The sequence below is a fragment of the Tympanuchus pallidicinctus genome, unplaced genomic scaffold (genome assembly GCF_026119805.1).
Source record: "Tympanuchus pallidicinctus isolate F22 unplaced genomic scaffold, pur_lepc_1.0 scaffold31, whole genome shotgun sequence".
In the NCBI taxonomy this organism is placed as follows: domain Eukaryota; kingdom Metazoa; phylum Chordata; class Aves; order Galliformes; family Phasianidae; genus Tympanuchus; species Tympanuchus pallidicinctus.
In genome coordinates, this window is record NW_026294749.1 from 13,064,501 (window position 1) to 13,090,381 (window position 25,881).

Sequence of the window (25,881 nt, forward strand, 5' to 3'; positions counted from 1 at the left end):
CAAAAGATCTTTATTTTCTTGACTGCTTTAACACTAAATAGGCTTCACATTCTACAAGAAGTGTGCTGGTGTTTGCAAAATGCACTGAAATCTAACATAGCCCTTTTTCTCTAGTCTGCAGCAGCAGAAGTTTGGAACTGTAATGCAGGCCATCAAGCATAAGAGCATTTACCTTGTTTTACTTGTCAAACGTCCTAATGAATACTAAAGTCTATATAGGAATCTCGTTCTTAAACGTTCCTTTTTCTGACTTACCATCTGTAATGATTTGGTGTACGTCGGTATAACTTAGGAGTTGTGTGTAAAGTAATTAAATTGATTTGTCCTTAATGCTTCACTGCATTTGAAGTAGAAATCTTTCTGCAGTCATTGCCTTCCATCACTACAGGGCCATTAACTATAGCTTTTACCCTGGGACAATGGAGTATCTAGAACCTGAGGAGAAATAATTTTACATCTGCAAGAACACTAGGCTGCAACAGCTGGGATTCTTAGAAGCCAACTACAGAAATTAAGTATTTGTTACTGTCTTTTTGGAAACAGTGAGGCCTGAAAAGTGAGAGAGATTCACAAAATCAGAGAGAAAGGACAGAGTAGAAAGATGGGCCTTTTAGCAGAGGATTCTTTTCTGTTTGTGCGACCAGTTGAAGAAGAAAGTGCAAAGCACTGAAAGCAGTGTTTCTGCAGTGGGAGGATTGATCCCAGGACCTCAAGATTGAGCTTAAGATGCATTCTAGACTGATGAGAGGGGGGAAAAATTAAGTGAACTTTTTATCTAGCTCTGTTTTTCTTGTGCTTCCAGGGTAAAGATGAGTTTGTCTCAGAATCAGGAGCAAATGTTTGTTTGCCTCGTAGCATATCACTGTTAAGTCGACTGTAAAATGAGCATTGCTGAGGTCAGAGTTGAAAGAAAGGAGTGTTAATACCTGGGAGGCAGAAAAGCCCAGGGTAAGTCTTTAGAACCTGTAAAAGAGGTGAAAGAAAGAGGAGTCAGGCCTGTGCTGATGAGATCCCAGCGTAGCCCCAACCCAGGGAAACAGGAGCTGGATGTTGACACAGTCTGAGCTCCCAGATGGGGGAGTTCTTGATACGTAATGCTGCTTCTTAAGATTCTTGTCTGTTGCTTTGTTTAGAGTATCCCATGGGATCACTGGCTCTGTAGCCCAGCTGAGAGATGTGCTTCTGATATCTTATGTGGATCAAAAAAGTTCCAAAAGCACAAATTATATTTGCAGAAATTAGGGCTGCAAGTAACTAAGAAATGAGTGAAGAATTCCCAGCTTTAGTTGCTTAAGGATGTGCTTTAAGGATGTGTTCTGCCACCTTGTATTATTTGCTGCTCCAACTCAGCTTTGCTGGAACAACTTGAAAAAAACTTGAAAAAAGGCAGCTGACTAGGCATGCTGGGCAGGAGGACAAGGGCAGTGAAGATCTGCTATATGCTCAAGAAATGTCACCTTTTCTTCTGAAGCAAAGTGGTTTTTTCTGACCAGTCCTTAAAACCCATCCTGTGTTCTTAGTGTTCCCATGAGGGGAACAGTAGGAAAACCATTTCACTCTATCTTATAATTCAGAGCACTTGTGCTACAAGCAGGGAGTGGTTCCAATTCCTTTCTTTGGCAGGATTTAATTCAAGTAAAAAGCTCTAGGTATCGAATTGTTTTGGAGTTGGAGTTGCTTCTGCTTCTCCACAGGAGCAATCAGCCCTAATACCCTGTTCCTGTTCTCATCAGTGAAACAGCTCCCCCAGTACTGGTGAATATTTAAGCACTTCTTATTACCACCACCCCCATTTCAGCCATCTACAGATATTAGTACTCTTTTGCAACTGTGACCTGAAAGGAATGGTGAGGGATAAAGAAGTAGAAGTTCAGGGTGAGGAAAGCTGGTGACGTGCTGCTTCAGTTTATGTACCAGTGAGAAAGCTGACATGAAGTCTCTGATGGATTGTCTAGTATATGCCATGCAGTAATTTAATCAGAGTCTTTCCCATCAGTGAATCTTCAGTACAGTTCATAAGCTGTTAAACAATTGAAGTTTTCCCTTAGTAAAATATATGGATATTTAAATATCTCTTGAGAATAAGGAAACCAAGAAGTACATTAACAACTATTAGGAAAGATTTTAAGTCTTTCATTGTAAACTACTATTAAGAAGAAAAAAAAATGTATTTCACACAACAACTAATGCACACAAATCTTGACTTCTGCAAGTCTGTGATGGCTGCAAAGCAGCAGTGTATATCAACAGCTAAAAGGGTTGCTTGAAGCCTGTGCTGAGAACACTGATGGAGGAAGGGCAGTGCTGCTTCTTAATGCAAGGGATACAAAACAAATACAGATGGTTAGCTCACTCCACTTGTGAGCTCTTCATCCATCATCTGAACTCCTGGTAGGTTTTTCCATTTGGAAAAGATCAAATTTTGTGTAAAATGTGAGTGTATTTGATAAGTACATTGTGTCAAGCTGACTGTGGGAAATTGCCCGTGCATTTTTATCAGCTCAGCATGCGAAAAGCACAGTATGGATGTTGTAAGTACCCATTTCACAGGAGATGTCCCAGTGGAAAAAGTATCTTTTGCCATTTGTCTTGTGCATGTTGCCACCACACTGTACAGAAGGATTTCCTCTTTGCTTTCAGAGTCAGAATTTCACATCTCCCTTTCAGAGACTTATTTTGCCACTTCTCAGACTTGCTGGTGTGGCTTGAGTGTGCCTTTAGCTATCCTAGGAAATATCTGTATAGAAAGAGAATTTAATAGACGACAGTTTTAAATAACCCATCAGATAAACCAGATCTCCTGAAAACACGTTTGTGTTTGTGTTAGGCACACAAGCTGTAGAGCCTGCATATGTAGTCAACAGAAATTGAAAGATAGATGTATCTACTGATACTGTAGTTCACATCAGGCATCTGTGTCTTTGCCTTGAAATGATAATATCTGAAATGATAAGAAGACTTTTAGGGCTCCAGGTGTTAACCAAGAGAGGAAAAACTGAGCTGAAGGAACCAGAACTGCTCGCAAAACCTTACTGCATGGCCAGGCTCCTCTACCTCTGCCATTGCTGGGCAGGTAGAGTGACTAGAAGAGATGAGCAGTAGCACAAAGTACTGAGCCCTTGCTTCAGATGGTTCAGCTGTATACTGCTCACCATTTAGAGAGGGTCTGCAAAGCTACTTTATTTCCATAGTCACATAGAGGCAAATATCCGGTCTCCCCTCCAGTCAAGCCCTGTTTGGTTAGCATGTCAGACCTTTCTCTAGTCTGTTCCAGTGCTATTGTCTTGTTCTAGGGGAGCACTAGAGAGAGGACAATTTGTTGCTGTTCTAACTTTTGTTAACTTGTTCTTTAAGTACTAGGCTCTCTCAGTAGAATTAGTAGGGCTTGGGGTGCAGAGAAATAACTTTTCGCATATTTCTCTTGCATGTATCTGTATATCCATGTAACTTGCTAATCATATTCCTGTGCAGCTGTGGCTGGCACCACTGCACTCATAGGGCAAAGCTCAGCAGAAACTTCTTGCTCTGGATTGATAATACAAGGGCTGCTCTGAAAATAACGCCTCCTATTTTATTATGTTGGCCCATGATGTCAGAGGCATCTGTTAGTGGTATGGCAGTAGAGGTTGAAGCTTCCCATCAGTATTCCATTACATGCTTTTGTCTTGTGACAGATGGCAGCAGAGTGGCATTCTGACAAAATGGCTTCCGACATGGAAATGCAGATGAAACAAAAGTATGTTATTGAATTCTTCCATGTGGAAGAAATGGTATCCAATCATCTGTGCCTACTGAACATTTATGGAGACCAAACAATGCACGTGAGCATAGCGAGGCAGTGGGTGCTGCATTTCAACAGTGGCAACAGTGACAGTGGGTCGCCTCTGCTGTGCAGAATTTTACAAGCATGGCATGCAGGCTCGTGTTTATGGCTGCAAAAATGCATAACTAATGGTGGTGACTGTTGAAAACCAGCGTTTTGTAGCTGAGAAATTGCTCTCGCAAATAGTGTTATTGTGCTCTTTGTATCTGTTGTAGCTTCCATGGAAGAGATAGGAGGCATTACTTTCAGAGTGACCTACATAAATAAGAAGCGTTTTCTACTGCTGACATCCTCACTAGAATCATGGGCAGGCTGCAGATGAGCAGTACAGTGGATCTGAGTTTCTGGACAGCACAATAAAAAATTGCAGTTGCACAACAGAAGGTACATATTGAGTATACTTAATAATAAGAATTGTAGAAATATTGACAGAAGAAAGTTGTAGACTATATATGGGATGAAGTATTGTTAGTCTGCAGAGCTGTGATCTGCTTACTGGGTAGTTTGTCATGTGGCAGCTAGTATAAAAACAACTGATATTGAATTTTTGATGGTCAGTGACCCCGTAGTGTAGAGATACAGATTTAATACATGTAAAGTTTCTTATTACTGCACAGTTAAGGATGGATAACAAAATGGCTAAAAGGTGTAGCGTATTACAGAATCACAGAGAATCTTAGGGGCTGGAAGGGACCTCTGGAGATCATCATCCCAACCTTCTCTGCTAAAGCACATTCCTTCTGTAGGTTGCACAGGAAAGGAACCAGTGGAGATATGAATATCTCTAGAAAAAGAGACTCCATGATCTCCCTGGGCAGCTCATTTGTATGGAACTTCCTGTGTTCCAGTTTTTGCCCATCGCCCCTTGTCCTGTCACTGAAAAGAACCTGACCCTGTCCATCTGACTCTCACTTAAGATATTTATAAACACTGATGAGGTCCCCTCTCAGCTTTCTTTTCTCCAGACTCAAGAGTCCCAGGTCTCTCAGCTTCTCCTCGTACTGGAGATGCTCCATGCCTCTTTCTGGTCCTCCACTGGACTCTCTGGAAGATCCCTGTCTTTTTTCAGGAATTGATCTCACCAGGACAGAGTAGAGGCCAGCAGATCATTCCCTGTCCTGTACTGATGCATGCAGTTCTTCCTCCACAGGTGTAGGACTCTGCATTTGTCCTTGTTGAACCTCAGAAAGTTCCTCTGTACCAATTCTGCCTGCCTAAATCTCACTGCATGGCAGTTCAGCCTTCTGGTGTGCCAGCCACTCATTCCAGCAAACTGGCAATGGCTGTTTATCTAACTGATGGATGGCTGTGTATATCATTTACACAGGTCTTTAAAAAATGATGGAAAAGTGATGCAGCTCTTCTACAAATTGAATTCAATTTATTTATATTTGTAAAACAAGCTTTGGCACTGCTTCCCTCTTTTTTTTTTTTTTTTTTGTTAATGGAAAGCCAACAATTTCTAGCCCAAGTTTTTAACAAACTTATGTTTAAATTTTTTTCCACTCTATATTGACTTTCTGCCTTTCATCTTGTAATTTACTGGCTTTTCTAAAACATCTTGAAGGAATGTCTGAAGTAATATGTTAACTTTAAATATAACTTTTTATGGGGATAAAGAGTGTTTTCTGCCTCTTTTTCACGTTTTTCTTCTGTGCAGAGATTTCTTTTACAGAGAGGCATTCCCATGCTTCCTTCAAAATATCTTTGCGTCCCAAAGTTGTTCCTATCTCTCCATAGAGATACAGCAGTAATAATTGAACTTTTTTCAAAGTACAGGAAAAAAAATCAGCTGCTTGAGATATAACTTAAGGTTTAATTAACCTCAATTGACATTTACAATATAACCTCAATTAACAAAACTCTGCACCATTATTCAGTTTTTATGAAATCCACAAAATGATTATTTAAGCCAATGGCACCAAATCCTACTTGCAGTGGCCTTGGTTTGTGCAAGTTGCTGAGTCTAAGCTGTTAGTTCAGTTATTAAGATGCCAAGGGGTACCTAATTTGTTTCCTCCTCAGTGTCTGGGTGGCAGAACAAACCCAAGTGAGATCACAGGAAAGGGGAATTCTAACCATGACTTTGCATTATTTGATCTTTAAACTTAAGGTGTTCTCTATTACACTGATACGAGGATTCCACTTCATATTCAGTGTGTTGCTTTGAAAACAAACAATGAAGGACATTTTATTTCCCCAGAGGAATCAGGTGCTTTTTCATATAAAAATGTATATTTCAGTGTACGCTTCTGGACATTCTCATTTGCTCAAACATCTCACACTTTTTTCCAATTTTTTGTCTTTATTCTATGCTACCTTTTTTAAAAGCAATCGCTCACATTTAGATCTCTAATCCTTATAAATAAACATGCAGGGCTATCCTTCATCACAGTGTGAGACCTCACTGCCTGCCTCCTTCAGTGTTTCCTGTGACGAAACTTGGAGTGGCACAAGACTCTGGGCTTTATATATTTGTGCATGCATACAGACTACTTCCAGTACTAGTTTAGCAGCACAAGTTGATTACATTTGTTGTCAGAACAGTAATGTTTGTAAACTAGATAAAGCTGGGGAGAGAACTTGGATCAAATAACAAAGGTCTGCTTCAGTTTTTTTAAAGTACTTATATTTTGACTGATGTGCTTTTTTTTTTTCCTGAATATTGGCTGATTCCCACCTTGGGAGGTTTCATTTCAAATGCAGTCAGTCTAGAAAGAGGTTGTTCAGGAAAAGTGAACAGATCATTCTGCTTCTGTTACTTTAGAATAAGATTGAGAGATTACACGCCAGAATGCATCCGAGCATTTTCCATCTCAGCAGTGTCACGTAGCAATCTGCTTTCCACATACTTAGCAGGGTATTTAATTTTCTGTTGTCTTCTGCAAGGTAATGACACGGGCTACTTACATGATAGAAAGCTTTCGTTTGTCTTTGGAAGAAATAATCCACGTTGTGAGTTTTATATCATTTCCTTATAACAACTGCGTGAATCGTTTTCAAGTAATTTGGAGTTAATGAAATAATGGAGAATAGGTATAGTTGAGTCATCTGTGATTTCACAGGGTGAGCAAAACTGTAGATCCAGCTTTCCAGTTTTGCTTTATTCAGTGTAATTATTACTATTAGCTCGGTGTGTTAAATAACCTGAACAAACATTAAATTGTGAAGAAATAACAATTTTCAGTGGAGGGGAGTTACTAGATTTTCCTAGATTGGGCCAACTATCAGGAAAATACTGCCATGCCAATGGACCATATTAGTGAAATTTACAAAGCCTTCCGACTGATGTATCATTATAATTCCTGACATTCTTTTATACTCTCTATGATTTTCTGTCTTTAAAAACTTCATTTCAGGCATACCTTAGCATGTGTATTTCACAGATCTGGAAAGCTGCTGTTAAAACAGTTTTAGAAGTTTTCAGAATAGTTTTTTTTTTTACCTCTGGCATTGCGACAACAGCAGCGAAGTGGATCACAGTGCACTGTTGGTAAGTTCAAAGTCATCCAGCTGTTGGTTGGAATTGGTGGGCTTCCTCTGACATCTTTGTGAGCAGCACTGACAGAGTGGTGTTGGGTGAGATCCGACTCCTTGCATCCCGGCGCTATGCGATAAACGTCTTCTGTGCTTTTTTCTCTGTGTCAGATTGCTGGGTCATCATGTAGTGCTGCAGAGAATGCTGGAAGAGTTCATGAAACGTTTTTCCTGTGTTGCTAAGTGTTGTCTTTGCTGTGATAGCATTAGGGTGAGGTACAGACATAGGCTGCAGTCTGTGAAAATGGAGCTGACGCTGCTCGCTGTGCTCAGCCGTGTGCTTGGCAGCCTGCTGTGCCAGGACAGTTCAGTATGCTTGCACAGGTGCACGAGATAAATTGCCTCAGGTTGTACCTGAGCCTTACGATTTATAGGTCTGCTGTAGGCAATTGCTTACTACTGTACCAACCATGCATATAACACGATGTGTCTCATGTCAAGAAATAGCTATTTCAAGCACAACTTGGGACATCTGAATGAAAGCGTAATCATCTCGCCTGCCCTATGTAATATATTAACGCCCACAGCATTGATTTTCAATTAACATGTTCTCAGCTCTCACATCCTCTCATCTTGTTAGGCAGGCACTGGACTGGCATCCTCAAAATTGGTTAAAGAGCAGTTTTGCTGAGATGAGTTCCAGTTCATGGTACCTCAGTACATTTCTCCAAGTGGAAGTCAGAGCGGCAGTCAGAGTCCCGTCTCTTTCCAGGACTTGGCATCACCTTCTTGGTGTTACAGGAATTTGCAGAACACTGGACCGTGTGTGTGCAGAAACCAGCACAGACCTTTCATGCTGGATTTCAGAAGCATGCCTGGGCAGCATAGTCTTACAGCAATGCTGCCTGGGCTGTAATTGCATGTCAGTGATTGAGAAGTTCACTGCTTAGCAAAGTAGGAGTGGAGCACGTGGGCATTTGGAGTTTAAGAGTGTAAGTGATGACTTATTTAAATACTAGCGTAGATTTGTGGTTGGTCCCTTCCAACCCAAGTCATTCTGTGGTTCTGTGGTATGACCTCTTGTACAGTTGTTTGGAACAAGGTACAGAAAAAAGATTCTCTTTGGTTTTATTGAAAATGAGGGTTTCATTACCCTTCCCTTCATGTTGCTTGTTAGATGTTTCTATTTTTATATTGCATTGTATTTCTTAAAAGGATGCCACTGAGATGCAAAACAGACCTCATAAAATCTGCTTTTCATTAATAAAGAAAAAAGTCCAGCATTATTCTTTTTCAGCTACAAATTACAAACAACAGACATGGAGGGGAAGAAGCAACTGACACTGGACTACTTTTCACTGCTTTGTTCCCTGGGCTCTTTCAGAGAACTAAATTTGATAATTAAATGATGAAAGAGGAATTTTTGTTTGACCTGTAGTTGTGTTTTGCAATCATATTTTAGTGATCATTTTCATAGATGGAGTGAACAAATGTTTATTTTGAAGACTTTTTCCTGGTTGGTTTTTCACACACACGTACCATGCCCTATTACAACTTAGTTTTGTCTTCAGTTCCTGTCTCTGCATTTGCAATATCACCAAGTGAATTTCTCACCAGCATTCTGTAGATTTTTTCTGTAGGTAACTTCTATGTATGTACAACTGCATCTGCTTCTTGTTTTAATATCATCACAAATTGCAGCCAAATTTTACTTCAGTATGTTGATAATTCATTTAAATGCTTTTCTACAATGCAGTTCTTTTTCTTTTTTTTAAATGATTTCCCCATCCCAGATATGAAAAAGATAAAAAGTCTCAGATGAAAAAAAAAAAAGCTTCTTTTGATATGGTTTAAAAAGTGAAGAGGCTTTAGAATTATGGCTTCAAAGACTTTGAGATGAACTTGACTGTGAGAAGGAAAGCTGTAGGCTAGGATGACAGAGCTGATGGGGTTCCTAGGACTGGTTGTTAGATAAATGTGTAATGCATTGGAAATGTAAATGGTACAAATTAGTCACAGAGCTGTCAGGTATTTACAGCTGCAAGTCTTATGGACAGTTTGTCTGTTGATGAAGTTAATGACACTCAGTTCTTCTGCTTGCTGTTTAACATCAGGCAAGCAAAATTACCTTTAAAAATGCAAATGAGGCTGATGGAAGCCTGTAACGTGCTGCTGGATCGTTCTCCCTAACTATGGAGAAGGGATTCTTTATGTGCATCACTTTTCCACTCAGAATTGTTATGCAGCATGTCACAGAAACTAGAAATGCCAAGGAGTGGGCATAAAATTTGAATACGTGTTTGAAATTGTTTATTCTGTTAACAAATATGGGAAAATACTGCTTTTCTCTTAAGACAGTAATGATTAATCTGCTACCAGTCTTCTGAAGTCCTAAGCAAAAAACGCAGCATTGTTCCATTGATGTCCTCCGTGCACATTTCTATCCAAGTTAGCTCTGCAGGTGTTCTCACTGTACATGCATATAAATCCTTAGGATGCACAAGGATGCAGTTTACAGTACACAAACAGCAAAAGGTTTTTGTATCTTCATAAAAGCAGCATTCAGACTGTTCCTTTTTTATAGCAGAGGATTAACATGTACCTGTGTGTTCTTTGGTTTTTTTAACATTTTTTTCTGTTAAGTGGGGAAGTCTAGGGCAGAATAGAGCTGCTGTTCTGTTTCAAAAGAACAAGAAGTGACAAAACAGATGGCATCTGTTTTTTTTGTATTTCAGAAGTGCTGCTCAATACAGCTGGGTGAGAGGGGGAACAGGTCAGGACTTTCCCTTGAGGTTTTCTGAAGGACTTTTTGTAGACGGGCACCCCGTTCTTGAATTGCCAAGTCACCCTGAGCACTTCAGGCCGCTGCCTTTTGTTGATTGTCCTCCCTGAAATGTATTTGCTCTGGAGTACATTTAAGTGGAAGGGGTGTTGCTGCATTTCCTGCTGGCTTCTGACTTGGTTATTCAGTAAACAGCTCCTCGCTTTTAGGAGCAATGAACTAGCAGTGAGTTACTGGATGTTTTCCTGCAGCTCCTTTGGTGTTGGGTTGGATACCTGCACACTTGCAGTATGTGCTGTCAGTGAATTCTATTTTTCAGCCGGTTCAATCAGTTTCCAGAGCTGAAATGTTATAAATGTGATTGTTTTCTACTGCAAACGTTGTTCTATAGATTCCTCCTGGGTTTTTATTTATCTTACTGCTCTCTCAGCACCAAGCATGTATTTCTAATTCACTACGTGTTCAACAGTAATATTTTCTGATTTTGCAGAGTAAGGCTCTGCTTTCTTTATTCAGCAGCTAGCTTTTCTCCAGCTAGTAGTGTAATTAATGACTAAAACTGAACTGTGTGGTATCTCTCAAGGCTGAAATCATCATGATGTAAACAGGTAAAACACAAACCCCATACGTTTGCATAACATTTAATGGAAATACACTAAGTTTTCTTCCAACTGAGCGTCTTTACTCTGGCTGCTTCTTCATCTGAGCTGTGCACTAATGCAGGGCTCTAATGTAGGATCCATAGAAACAACTACAATGCCTGAGAGGCTGCTTTTCCCTGTGTATTAAGCTGCACCCAGTGCCCCATAACTCCCTTGGCACGTTTTAGTTTAGATAGCAAAATACACAGGAAGTGCTTTCACCTCAACCCATTTTTCCTTAAGAATTCAGAGACCAGATTGAAAACCAGGGCTTCAGCCTCACCTCGCAGGGTTATCACTCACAAAAGCACAGAACTACAGACTGAATGAAGTCGGAAGGGCTCTCTGGAAGTCATCTGGTGCAACTCCATGCTCCAAGCAGGACCACCTACAGCAAGCTGCCCAGCATCATGTCCAGACAGCTTCTGAGAGTCTGTAAGGAGGGCAGTGCTGTGTGCCAGTGCCACCAGCCCCTCCAGGTGCTTTCCTGCCAAGCTGCTTTCCAGCTGCCCTTCTCCCAGCACGTCTGATGCCTGGGCTGTCCCTCCCCACATGTAGGGTTCTGCACCTTTCCTTGTAACTCCAGGAGCTTCCTGTCAGCCCGGTTCTTCAGCCTGAGTCCCCCTGGCTGGTGTCGCGACTCTGGTATCTCAGCTGCCCCTCAAGTTTTGTGTCAAACTTGTGCAAACTTGTTCCTGTTTCCTTCCCTGTACGGGAGGAAAAATAAATCTAACATCACCGTGAGGAAGTAAGCAGTAAGCAGCAGCAGCAACGTATCTTTTGGGCCCAGTGGAACCCAATGGAAAGGCAGAGAACACAGTGCTGTTCTCCTGCATTTTGATTCAGACCCACTGCTGACATCACACCCTGATCCGTCAGGTGAAACGAGGAAGGTGAGGTGTCACTGAGCCGGCCAACAGGTAGCAAGTAGTCTGGTCTGAGAGCTCATGGCTCTGGAAGAATGACAAGAAGAACGTCTGGGTGTGCGTAGAAGTTGCTTTGTATTTCAGCTTTGCTTGGAAGCTCATGAGTTTGACTTTTAATCTTTTTATCAGTCTATTTTAGGTATACGTATTTCAAGTCAGAATTATCAAAGATCTTTCTTGCTATGCGGTGCTTGTCTGTACTCTTAGAAACAAAGCGGTCCTTGCTAAATCATTACTTTTTTTTGCTGAAGATACTTTGTTGATTTTTCATTCTAGCAAGTGGGTGCATTGTCCTCTTAATGAAACCTTACCTAATGCTGGAAGGGATATTTAAGAGAGACCCACTTTGAGCAAATTTGTCTGAAATTTGATCAAATGATCAAGGAGTAATTTTTGGAGGTATTTCTACAGCTCATTTTGAATTCTGTACAAGATCTCGACTTTATTTTTGCCAGAAGTATATGTCTGATATAAAATTCTGTTTTGGCAAAGAGAAGAAGAGATTTTAGGGTTCCACAGATCCAAATTCTTCTGCTTATGGCTTTGTCCCAGTTGAGGTGTTAGATTTTCCTTGGACATCTTTCACAACCAGGAATGTGATTCTTCTGGCAGAGCATGGTGCACATCAGCTTCACAGCATCACAGAACTGTAGGGGTTGGAAGGGAGCTCCAGAGCTCATCAAGTCCAACCCCCTGCCAAAGCAGGTTCCCTACAGCAGGTCGCACAGGTCGGCATCCAGGCAGGTCTTGAACATCTCCAGAGAAGGAGAATCCACAGCCTTCCTGGGCAGTGTGGCTCATTCTCTGGAGACATGCAGAAAGGTGTTCAGACCCCCAGTGCTGCTTCAGAGAGATGTAGCAAGGAAGAATGAAGCATGCAAGTTGAGCAGCTGTGCAGTGAGAGTGGTTGAGCAGCTAAGGTTTAATCTTCACAAACTTAGGAGGTACTTAGACATTTCATAATCACATGGTAAAATACAGTGAATTCTGCTGGTTTCTCATTCTCATGGCAGACTTTCATTTTCTTTTGTTATGTGAGAAGAAGTTAAATTAATTGGTTTTTGGGTTTTTTTTTACTGTTTTAAACTTTGTTTTCATTCCTTGTTCAGAGGAATGGGAGAAATGAAATTAACAGCACTTTGCACCCACAGCTGGAACGAAACAACAACAGTTAACAACGGTGGGGGCAGTATTTTGTCCACGTGAAAGTAAGTGCTTTTCTTTTTTGTCTGGAGCTGAAAAAACGTGAGTCCTTAGGCCTAATTTTTGTCTTTTTGACCAAGAACGGTGGTCTGTGTGACAAGCAGTCAGATGCTTTGGTTCTTGATTCGTGGGCTTTGTCTCTCTGTCCTCCCAGGGGCCACAAGCGCAAACTGGATGAAGACGATGCTGCCAGTGAATCCAGTAAAGAATCCAGCAATGAAGATGAGGAAGGAAGCAGTTCTGAAGCAGACGAAATGGCAGCAGCACTTGAAGCTGAACTGAATGACTTCATGTGACATTCATGCAGAAGATGGAATTTCTAATTATATTTTACTTCTCACAAGCAGATCAGACTTCAGATGAGTCCCTTATGTCAGTGCTCCATGTTTTTCCAAAACGTGTGTGTATATTTTGCAAAGCAACACAAGAGGTGACACGTTATTTTACAAAATCAGAAATAGATGTTTTTAAGGTGTTTTACTAAAGGAAAATATACTTTTTTAAGCAAAAAAAAAGTATTAAATGGGACTTGGTGTGCTATGCCAAAGACATGTTATGAGCTCTGCAGAACCTCCGCATGCAGGACGGTGATACAAAGATCTGTGTTTCAGCATACAGCAACTTTTCAAAACGCTGCAGTCTGGGGTTTATTGGTAACGATCCTAAAAAGCAGGATGAGGTAAACTAATGGAATTGCTTGAGTGGTACAGCAGGAACCTGATGAACTGATCATCCTTTTCCACAGATAAATGCTATCAAATATAAAAGGATTTTTAAAATTTAAAATTAAGAAAAAAAAAACAGTCTATATTTGTATAGAAACAGAGAACATCATATGCAAGCTTTGTGAACTCTGCACTTGACTCACTTGTCATTTGCTTCTGAGATGATGATCAGAGGTCATGTTTTTAAGTTGCTTTGTGGAGTAGTTGGATTCTTTAGGGACACCGTTTAGATTTTTAACTTTTCTTCTCTGTAAGCAGAAATTTAGCACAGCAAACTGTGTGATCCTGTCCTGCCGTAAGAAGCAAATTCATCCATTTGTGTTGTTCTTGGGAAGAACGAGTGCTACTTCAGTCTAGATAGGATTTAATTTCTTTGAAAAGAGATCTGATGTAAAGTTTTTGTATATTCTATTTCATATTTGACCCACAAAACAGATTTTCTTTCATTTAATAAAAATTCATTTTGTAGATTTTGGTTCCCTTTGCTGTATCATGGAAGTCTGCAACAACTGTTTGTTTGCTTCTGTCAAACGTAGGGCATCTTTCCATCTTGTTTTTCCTTTTCTCTGCATGAAAACAGTGAAAAAACTTTGAGAACAACTGCAGAGTGAGAGATTCAGGAGTTAACTGTGCAAGGGAAGAGAAACGCTGAAGTGCAAAGTGTGTGAGCTATTTCATTCCCAAATACACATTTTCTCTCCTTAGCTGACCTATGAAGATACTGATTACTGCTGCAGTATTGAATTTCTGAGGCTAGAACTAAGATTTATTCTCAGTCGCCACCAACTGCAGACTGAGATTCTTCCAAAGCACATTAACGAAAGAAGACTCATTAATTCAGATGTTGTGGTTAAAATTACTTTCTAGTGCAGGATGTTTAGGTTTGCCACCTAACAGTAAAATCAGAGAAGATCTTAGTGCTCAGGTGCTATACAAAGAACTGGCTAGTTTGTAAGTAATGGCAGTAAAAGGAAGGGTGAGAAAACAGGAGAATCTTCTCCAGTTATTACTGTTATTACTGCTTTTCCATTCAGAATGCAATGCCATCATCTGTGATACAATGTTCTCAGTAAGAAAATATTGACCTTACAGGACATCTATACAGGTACCACACAACTGAATCCTGCAGTGATCGGCTTTCTAGAGCTGTCATGAAAACAAGCAGCACTTCTCCAAGAGACTGAACTGCATAACAAAATAAATAATATGTAATAATTTATAAATAATAAATAAATAGCCTTTAGAAAAGGCTAAAGAAAAGTGCAACAAAGGAAGTCAAAATACAGTGCAGCCTCCTCGTGTAGAAGAGGATGAGCATCCTTGCAATGAAGCAGTGAAATGTCAGTGTTTGTGGGTCCTTTCAGTGTTTTCTCAAGTTAAGTACAGTTGAAGTAATATGAAATAATGGCAGTTTTTCAGGACGGTGTGATGCTGCAAATGATTTCACAGTATGAATTGTAGCAGGGAATTATTCTGGTTGATGATCTCTGTCAGTCAGACAGCTCTGACTGTAAATAGCCAGCAAACAAAAATGGGTAGATTGCTATGGCTTGAGCAATGTTCTATATTGGCTTAAGCTGCTTGCTGGATGCCACGTTCCTTGCAGACAGCTGTCTCTTAGTACTGAGCGGAGTGATTCCATACCCGCAAAGTTTGAAAAGCTTTTTGGTGTGAAAGGCTGTATCCTGTTCCTGGTTTTATTTAGTGCCTTCCACTTTTGATTTAACTCATATCAGATGTGTCTGGGCAAGAGTCCTGAAAGCAGTCAGCCCTCTGCTAAACCCAGTACCGTGTGGCCTTGTGTGTAAACACCACGTGAGGGCTCTCCTGCCAACTTGGAGCAGTGCATCCATCCAGGGGGCTGCTACCCACAAGGACAGCTCTGCTGCGAGGGCTCAGCCTAAGCCGGCAGTGAGCGCTGCATGCACTGGCCTCAGGGAGCGCTATCACACTGCTGGGATTGCAGCCGGGCAGTTCCTGCCCCGTCACAGACGATTCTTAATTGGACACTAATTATCCACGTAGCTCTAAAAAGCCCTGTTTTGTGATCCTCGCGGTGTTGGGGGACCTTGTATGGGGGCTTGTGGGAGGCGCTACGGGAGGCGTTCAGCCTGCTTTTTGTTTGGAAGTAGAACTGTGCTCATTTGGATTTCTGGTACGCTAGCCACTAGACCCTATCTCTGCACAGGCAGAAGAGAGAAATGGAGCCTGAAAATTGAGTAGATGTGAGTGCAATGCTGTGGCTAACCTCGTAGCAGGAAGTCTTGGTTTATGAAATTGTTGCTCACCTCCACTTCCTTGGGATGCAGGAGCATCCTAGGAAACATGAGAAATCTGCTTTGTGAAACACCTTTTAACTCTTCACTAAATGACCCACATCTCCTGACTTCTTACTACCATACGTATCGATGCACCAGCAAGGACCTGCTGTCAGGAAGGGCTTCGGAGCAGACCCAAAACTCAGACCCACAGGAACAGCTCTCAGGGCAGACTCAAAACCTGGACTCCTAGTCAGGCTGTGGCACTGAGTGCTGTGCTGCTTTCTGAAGGGGCACCAGGACAGGAGGGAGCACTGAAGAGGTACGCAGTGCACCTCACTTCACTAAGTTCTCTCATTGCATGCTATTCCTGCTCACTACAACGCATAGCCCTGAGGTCTCACAGTTGTTTAAGAACAGGGAAGAGCAGTCACTTCAGCTTAAAGACCAAGGGTTTTTCTTTCTCTATTTGCCCTAAGCACTTCTTAAGAGATTGGAAAGACAGCACGGCTCCGTGTGGGGGTAGGTAGCGGACCTGTCATAAAAGCAAAAAGCTCTGGGTAGTGGCCAAGCTTTTCTCTGTGCGTGTGTGCATGAAGGGGAAGGTGAGGGAACGGTGTCACTTAGCCCTGAGACGTGAGGAACACTAAGCATGCAAATACCTCCAGCCTTGGGTTTTGTGCATGTGTGGAGTGGGCCCTGGAGTCTTCTTGGTGCGAAATAGTAACATCCTCTGCAGAGGGTGGGAGTCTCATGTTTCCTTCTTGGCACTAACGCTTGTAAAAGAGCAGACTGTCTTACGAGCGTGAAAATCCATACACACAAACTTGGAGCTGTACCTAAACATTTCTCAGCTCTGCCTAATTTTACTACATGAACGCTGCAGTAGACGACAGGTCAGAGAGTGATTTTATAGTGGTCCTGTTAAGAAAGTGCATCTTTTCATGCAGCTGAAAGTTCAGCCCAAGAATTCTCCTTTGAATTGCTAAATCAGATTTAACCAGAATAAAAATATCTGTGAACCGTTTTTAACTAAAAAGCAAAAGTGCAGATAGAAGTTCTTAACAACGGTTTTTCTTAGTAGAAATCTTCCCTGGCAGCTAAGCCTGTCAATCAAATTGTTAGCATACATACAAAGGCATGTTTACGTGATGTGGAAGCTAAAAAAGACAAGGAGAGCCGTGCATTATTTATTGTGCTTCTCTCCTCAGCTACTCCCAAGTCCTCCTTCCTCTCCTTGTCCAATTCCAGTTTATCTGTGCTCTCTAGGCTACTCCATGTCTTGTCTTGGCTTATCTCTTCCATTTGTTGCCTTCAGTGAGTGCTCGCCATGGTGTGCCCAGCTCTGTCACTGAAGGAACATTCTCCCATCTCTGTCTATATCCATTAAATCCCAGCCCCCACTACCTGCATGAAAGCTTTCAATATTTGTTTTTCCTATCCAGTACCATCTTCTGCTGTTGTTTTGTGCTTGTACTGAGCCTGAGCTGGCTATTTGTTTTCATTCTGCACACTCTCTAATGTGATCTTTCTTCTTGCTCATATATTATTAATTTACCCTGTTGTTTTGATTATACCAGCCTTTCATCTCCTCATCTAAAGCACTCTAAAAGGACACGTAGCATACACAGCACCATATACAGCACCTCTTCTTGCCACATCACCTCACTGTTTTCCTCATTGAAACATCAGAAACAGACCTACATGTCAAGACAAGCACAGCTCCAGGAACGTATCCTGCTCACCATGGTGTACTGCTGCTCTCCCAGCTCCTGGCCCAGCCTTGTGTTCCCCAAGAATGAGCCCAGTAGATACCAACACATTTCTCAGGCATGGCCATGCAGGTATGGTGCTCCTGCTCAGAAGCAACAGAAGGATGGAGACCTCATTGCTCCACCTGTTGCACACACATTCACTTCTGAAATGCTTGGGACTTCACAAACCCAATCTAGGTAAGTCTCTGTTTCTTCCAGGTGGGCAGGTAGCTCCTACAGTTGTTTTAATTGACTTACACCATCTTTATTTTGTATGTATGAACAATAGTAACAACAGTGCAAACAAGGGAAACTACTGCTTCTACAGATTCCTGAGGAGGGGAAGCAGAGAGAAATGCCAGGCTCTGCTCCTGGGCACCAATGGCAAGATGGGAGTAGCACATGGCTACACCAGGGGAGGATCAGGCTGGGCCCTGGGAAACATTTCTGTACCATGAGTGATCAGACACTGGAGTAGGCTTCCTAGAGGGCTGGTTGATTTCCCATGTGTACAGTGTTCAAGAGACATTTGGACAATGAACTCGTGAATGTGCTTCAACTTCTGGTTATCTCTGAAGTGGTCAGCAGTTGGGCTCCAGCAGTTGATCTTTGTAGCTTCCTTCTAATAGAACTATTCTGCACCCCTCCCCTCCCCTCCCCTCCCCTCCCCTCCCCTCCCCTCCCCTCCCCTCCCCTCCCCTCCCCTCCCCTCCCCTCCCCTCCCCTCCCCTCCCCTCCCCTCCCCTCCCCTCCCCTCCCCTCCCCTCCCCTCCCCTCCCCTCTCCTCTCCTCTCCTCTCCTCTCCTCTCCTCTCCTCTCCTCTCCTCTCCTCTCCTCTCCTCTCCTCTCCTCTCCTCTCCTCTCCTCTCCTCTCCTCTCCTCTCCTCTCCTCCCCTCCCCTCCCCTCCCCTCCCCTCCCCTCTCCTCCCCTCCCCTCCCCTCTCCTCTCCTCTCCTCTCCTCTCCTCTCCTCCCCTCCCCTCCCCTCCCCTCTCCTCTCCTCCCCTCCCCTCCCCTCCCCTCCCCTGTCCTCTCCTCTCCTCTCCTCTCCTCTCCTCTCCTCTCCTCTCCTCTCCTCTCCTCTCCTCTCCTCTCCTATTTCATTCCATTATGTCCTATCCTATCCTATAATATTCTTTAGGCTAGGTGCGAATGCTCATGGAGAGGGAAATATCTTTATTCTTCATTGTCATACAGCTCTTAATCATAAATGGAGAAACTCACTTCTGCTCTGGGCTTCCATCCTCCAGCAGGCTTATTCCCAGTAGCTGTATGGTCATTCTTTCCAAGAGCTAGGCCAGCTGCCTTCCTGGATCTCCCGTGGGATCACACGTCCCCCAGTAATCTTTCTCCTCAAAGGACAAAGTCTGAATCTGCTGTCATCAGTACATGCACATAACAGAGAAATGAACAGAATCACAGAAAGGCTGAACTGGGAAGGGACCTTTGAGCTTTGCCTGCTCCAACTTAGAGCATGTTGCCTAGGCTCATATCCAGGCAGATTTTGGGTCTCTAGTGACCAATCATAGAATCATAGAATCACCAAGGTTGGAAAAGACCTAAAAGATCACCCAGTCCAACCGTTCACCTATTCCCAATAGCTCCTACTAAACCATGTCCCTCAACACAACATCCAGCCTTTCCTTGAACACCCCCAGGGTCGGTGACTCCACCACCTCCCTGGGCATCCATTCCAGTGCCTGACCACCCTTTCTGAAAAGTAATACTTCCTCATGTCCAGCCTGAATCTCCCCTGCCGTAGCTTGAAGCCATTCCCCCTGGTCCTACCACTGATGACACGAGAGAAGAGGCCGACCCCCAGCTCACTACAGCCTCCCTTCAGGAAGTTATAGAGAGCAGTGAGGTCTCCCCTGAGCCTCCTCTTCTCCAGGCTGAACATTCCCAGCTCCTTCAGCCTCTCCTCATCAGCCCTGTGTGAGGCCATATGAGGAAGACTCCACAGCCTGTGTGCAGCCTGTTCCACTGCTCAGGCCCCCTTCACAGTAAGATTTTTTTCATGATCCATGAGAAGGTGTGCAAGGGAAAAAGAATGAGCACAAAGAGCAGGATTTCTGCTGCAAACATCACACGATGCCGACCAAGACAGAGGAGGTACAAGGCAGGTGTAATCCTCACCCTGGGGTTTCTCTCAGCTGAAGGTTTGTATAAATGCTTGCCAGAAGCCCACTGTCTTCCCAGCCCAGAACTAAGCACTGTACTGGAGAAATCTCCACCCCCCAAGCATTAAGGTAAGTGCTTTATGGTATGTAACACAGAACCTGTTTCATATTAAGAAACTTCTTCTTTTTTTTTTTTTACTTCCCAGTAAGAGCCACTGCAGTACTCTGTCTTCTTTTAGGACTCCATCCTAACATCCTAATGTCTCAGTTGTTTATATCTCCTCTCTGCCCAGTGAGATTGCCATTTCTGAGACCACGGTGTCCAGTTGGGAATAAGAGTTTTCTCTGCATTTTAGATCTAACATTTATTCCTTCCATTTTGCCTTCCAGTTTTTCTTTACGAGATGAATATTTGCCTTGGGTTAGCTCTGTTCAGGCTCTTATAGTGATCCCCTTTACTATGTTGAGTTACAGATGAGTTACATGATGTGACTGGTGACTGATCCTCCCCAGCACATTTCTACTAAAGAGAAAACATTATGTGGATTTTAACACATATGTGGTGAGTTTTTGGGGCCAGTTGAGATCTCTGTATGAGAACAAGGTTTGACAAGTTTGCCAAGCACTTGGAGTTCAGAACTGCTACAGCTGTGAAGGAGCAGAAATGAGCTAAAAGCCATGGCCCTACTTTGCATAAATGCTGCTTCCAGTACAGCCAATTATCCCTTCTGCAGTCTGTGGTACTTTCTGTCTTTACTGGAGGAGCAGAGACCACCTGTGACCTGATCCCAGGCCCAGTGATGGGGTTGGTCACATACCCTGAGCATTAAAATCATTTACTTGTCAAGGTGGAGGCTGATTTTGACATAGACTCTGTACAGTGCTTGTGCAACAGAGGACAGTTCTGATGTGACTGCATTACCCTACATTGCTGAAATGCCCCAGCACTTTGTAAACCCACCCACTTTTTAAACTCACTTCGTAGTTTTCAGGCCCGAAGAGCCTATGCTGCCACGGGTGGTGACTGATTTCCATGAGAAAGAGCTTTCTTGGCAGAAGATGATTTCCCTGTAATGAATTCTTTATTCTTTCCACTCTCTTTCCTAATTCTGTTCCCTAAAAAGATAAGGAACCTCATTCTGTAGACACAGGCACATTCTGAGTATCTCCATTGCCAGAAGAAGATGGAACAATTTAGCCGTTGGACAGGCTTGGAGGCGCTTTAAAGGTGAAGCTGATGTTAGTTAACCTGTGTTCGTGTGACTGCATTTTGCTGCCACCTCTGTGGGATGGACATCTGCATCCACAGCTTGTTAGGAGCTGCCCTCTCCCATTGGGCTGTCCTCTGTGAGCCAGTGTGTCTCATCAGGAGTCTGAAAAAAATAAATGGAAGGAGTTTTCTTCCCGATGCACCCTGCTGCAGGTCGGCCTAATTACCCACCTTCCCTCCTGCTCTCCTCCAGAGCCAAACTCTCACCACAGCCGACAGAAAGCAAGTGCACTGCGAAGTTATGTTGTGACAAAACATCTGTCCTGCACTCAGTTTGCTGCGGGACTTGAGCAATGTAACATCTCTCCTGTGCTCCTTCTGTGCCAGCCACAGAAAGTCCTGACTAACGTGAATCACTGCAACAGGTCTGTGCTCTCAAGAGCAAGGCATCTGCCTACGGCTATGTTCCCTGCCCCTTTGTCAAAGCAGACCAGCATCTCTAAGCCCACAGGAGGATCTGCCTGCCTCGTCTGCCAGATCTGGATGTTGTTGCTCTTTCACAACAGGCAAGCTGTTCTCACCAAAGCACAGCCTACTGCCGCTATTATCAACTGTCAGCAGCACAGCCTGGAGGCAGCCTCCTCCTCCTCATGCTGCCTGCAGACCAGGTGCCAATACTTCTTGGCAGGGAGTGCAGCAAAAAGTCATAAAAGCTTTTTATATTTTCAGATCTACCGCTATGGAGATGTATGACCTTTTCAGGACAAAAGTATTATGTGTGTCAGTTAGTGCCAATATAAATGGCCCTTGGGAAGGTCTCTGTTTTAATAAAGTGGATGTGTTTCATCCTCAGAGAGCTCCACGTGTACATGAGTGAAATAAATGCTTTAAAAATTTGGCACTGCCTCTTGATCTTACACTTACAGTCCAAAGTAAAAGCTTTGTTTTTCTCAACATCAAATACCGTATGAAAAATGCTTCATTTTATTTCTCTGTTTCTTCCTTTCTGTCCTTGAATGCAGGTTCTATTGGACCCCACCCAGGGATCGCTGTGGGACCCGGCAGGCAGCAGTGCCCTGGTTCCCCCAGAGGCTTTCCAGTCAACAAGCAGCAGGATAGGAGTTACGCCAGGGAGGGTTAAGGCTGGATTTATATTCACACAAAGGAGGTGGCTGCTGTTCATTGAGCTTGTGTTGACCCAGCATCTGCTACTGCCTAAATTACTTGAGCCATTACAGGCCATCCAGCAGAGGCCGCTAATTTGCTCTATTACAGGAGACCAGCTCAGCTCATACGTGTTCTCCCTGCAGTGAATGGGTGCAAACCGGTGCACAGCAGCAGTTAATTGCAGATGTGACCTTACATGACTTTTATCCTAACTGTCTGCATTTGACAACTTTGAGGCTAAGGCAGAAATGGCTGCAGTGGAAGTGCTGAGGAATAAGACACTAATTCTCATTTTCTCTCCATCTTACGTATTTTTCCTCATTACAGTATTGCCTGCTGCCTTCAGCTGCTCTTTGCTTACTCAGAGTTAATAGGTTTCACATGCCTCAGTGCCACATCCTTCTTTTAGCCAAGCTAGGTCTCTGATGAGGCACGCCAAGTCACCTGTACTTGTGTCCAGGCTGCAGCGATGCTGGAGGACAACCCAAACGCCCTGTAATTGCGGTTCAGCAGGTGAATACCGAAGATTAAAGATGCTCAACGAGCCACCCCTGGCCATGCTGTTTTTCTGTAACACAGCATGTGCTGACATCAGAAACCATGAGGGAGAGGTGTGGGTTGTGACTGGGCGGCAGCTCTTTTACCTCCAGCACCTGACCTGGAGCAGCCTCTGAGTGCTGCCAGAGCAGGGACCTACTGACAGCCCCTGCACTCAGATCCCTGCGGGGGTTTGAGTGAAACGAGTCCGCACTATCAGTATGAGCTGCAGGCTGCTCTCTGAATGCCCGCCTCTGAAATCCAGCTCTCGCTATCAGGTCTATAAAACGGGTTGGTTTTGAAGGTTCCCCCCACTGCTTGCTGTATGCTGCATATCCCTGGTGCTGCACGATGCCGTGGGTTTGTAAGCACAGCTCTGGTCCAGGCCACTTGCCATGAGCCCTGGGCCTGCAGCAGGGAAGGCTGGCTGACACCCTGGGAGCTGCTGTGTGCAGCTTTCTGGAGAAGCAACGAGAGCTGGAGCTCATTCCTGATCCTCCACGGTGTCACTGTGGAAGCGTGCAGCTTTTTGAGACCATGGGAACACAAAGGAGAAAATGCCTTCATTGCTCAAACTTCTGATATGAAATTAATACAAATTTGATTAATATGAAATTGATTTAATGCTTTTAGCTCCTGTGTTTTGATGTTTGCTATACCTTCTGTTTGCTATACCTTCTGTTTGCTATACCTTCTGTTTGAAGGTATTTAGTTAATCAACATAATTTAGTATATTTGTATCTGTGAACATGGCTGCACAACTTGCAACGTGGTTTTCCTACAACCCCTGCTGTTACCACCTCTTTTTTTCCATCCACAACTGTAGTTCCTGCACTCCAGTATCTATAAGGATTTCCATTTATACTTCAGGAAAATGGTAACTTTTTCCATTCTCCTTCAAGTTGTGAAACAGAAACTATGTCTTGGCTGCACAGCACCAACAAGTACACCTGGTGATTTTTAAAGCTCAGTTCTTGGCTTCGTGAGCTTTTATTTGCAATTTCAAATATGAGAATCTACAGCTGTTAGTCCAGGCAGTTAGGCAAAAAGGTGTAAACCATGGGATTTCTCAGCTGGATTGAAATGAGACTCCTTTTGTGAAATCTCAGCACAGCTCAAAGGAAAAACTTCTGAGCAGCATAAGGGATGCAGTGTTGGGAATGGGTTCTTCCAGTGTTAAGGAGTGAGCACCCTGCTTCAGAAAATATATTATGCCTTTTCAGAGCAGAGGATCTTATATATTCTTTATGTTCTGATGCGGGAGACCAGGCACTGGTGGATGTACCAGTTTTCCAGCAGCTTTATAAATTAAAAATTTTAAAAAGAAAAAGAAAAAAGAAAACCAATAAAACAAAGCAAGCAAGCAAACAAAACAGAACAACTTGACTAAAATTCAGAGATACTTGGGTTTAGAGGCATGCAAGCCAAGCCAAGCACTGATGACGACAATACATAAGGCATGAATATGAGTTACTCACAAAATTCACGAGTGTCCTTCATGATTTAAGTCAAGCTTTGCCTCTGTAAAGACCACTGGAGAAACAGGCTCAGAGCAAAGCCTGTCGTGGGCAGTGAGCCAAGTACGCACTCATATTCGCTACCCTTTACTCAGGCACTGTGGACCTCATGTTTTAAAACATCTTCCATGTCCCATCTTAGGTAATTCAATATGCCTTCAGAAGTTCCAAGTTCAGCCCTTCAGCTGTTGTGCAGACGAGCTGACTAATTAAAGCAAGAGTTTATTCCTGTTTACACCTGCAACTCCTCGAGCATCTCAAGCCCCAACCTGGAAGCACGACGTGTCCGCTTGTATTAAAAATACCAGCACCCTGAAGATGAGCTGTGTTGCCAAGTTGATTTGAAGCCTTAATTTTGAAAACATAAAATAGGTTTCTGGCAACCTACTTGAGAGAGGCAGAGAGATTGTGTGGGTGAAAAGACAAACGTGGTTATTGAGAGCTGGGATTCCATGATAACAGTGCTGTAAGGTTTCCTAAGTAAAGAACAATCAGTGAGTTTTGAGTTCTTCTTTGTCGAGACCTGCAGCCAGCACAGTTTGGTAAGCTCAGGTGCTCCATCCTTTAATAGCTGAGCACTTCACTTGAAGGATGAATAATAAGGCGTCCTTTTCCTCCCCCTTACTCCCTCTCCAGCATCTTCCATTGTTGGTTACTGTTGTGATTAACTAATTTCCCAAACCACTGCTTTAACAATCTTTTCTTAGCTTCTAGGCATTAAGCAAAGATTGCTGCAGTGTAATTGGATTAATTTAGTGACTGACTTTGAACAGCATAATTGATTTATATTTTATTCCATTTCCTCTAGCCACTTATTTCACTAAAAAATCACAATGCAGCAAGGGCTGTGAGCCCAGGCAGGATCTCAAGCCCACTGCAGGCAAATCCCTGGATGTGAGTGTCCCCTTGCCAGCTTCACACTCCTTCCTTCTGCCACTCCGTGTGGGGCACTGAGTGCCAGAGGAGCCCTGAACAGGCTCACTGCTGAGGAGGGAGTTGCTGTTGCTCACAGAGGAGAAACTGAAGTGCAGAGAAAGCAAGGCTCAGAACCATGGGGGGACTGCAATGGCCTCTTCAGGATTGTGAGACCAGCTCATGGTGCATCATGCAGGGACCCCTCTCAGCGTGAAAATGAGCAGCCCTACCAACAGACCTGGTCCAAGGCTCCTGTGCTGCAGCACTGCCCCTCACAGCACCGACTTTGCTGCCTACTTCTGCACTAAGCACAGTCACTCTTCCAACCTGCACAGAGGGCAATATGAAGTCTCTCAAGGCAAGAGGCACCTGTAATGCAAGCAGCAAAGTTCATGACAGGAGGAAGATCGGACACGTGGGCAGACAAAATGTTGTTTTTTCTTTTGCTGATAATCAACACCGAGTGTCTTGAACCTAGATGTCTTTGTAAGGCAGCAGCTGGTGGGGATGTTAGCAGGCCCCTAGGGCTCAGAGACAGGACCATCCCACTGGTGCCACCCCCTTACTACTGTAATTACTGTTACTGCTGAGGGATACTTCAATGGGCCCTGAATCAGCACATTTGCTTGGTAGGATTACAGCGTGAGTTACTCAGGCTTGTAAAATAATACGTCATATCTTCTACATTTCTTAATTCCTGCCAAGCCCAGGACTGCCATCTCACTAATTACGGCAAAGCAAGTGGGCAGCGCTTGTGCCATGATTGTCCAGTGGAAGCTGGCATGAACTGTGCCACAATCACATTGGTGACCTGGGGTTGCAGCCCC

The 25,881-nt window shown here is 43.4% G+C and overlaps 1 protein-coding gene across 2 annotated transcripts in view; it reads left to right on the forward strand.

The window, feature by feature from the left end:
* CTDP1 (CTD phosphatase subunit 1) overlaps nt 1–14,047 on the forward strand; it is a 98,964-nt gene extending 84,917 nt beyond the window's left edge. The window contains exon 13 of one of the 2 annotated variants that reach the window (XM_052697884.1): nt 13,007–14,047. In XM_052697884.1, the coding sequence (XP_052553844.1) occupies nt 13,007–13,148 (142 nt within the window). In that variant the 3' untranslated portion in view covers nt 13,149–14,047. The other variant, XM_052697885.1, reaches the window with a different exon arrangement.
* Nucleotides 14,048–25,881: the final 11,834 nt, after the last annotated feature.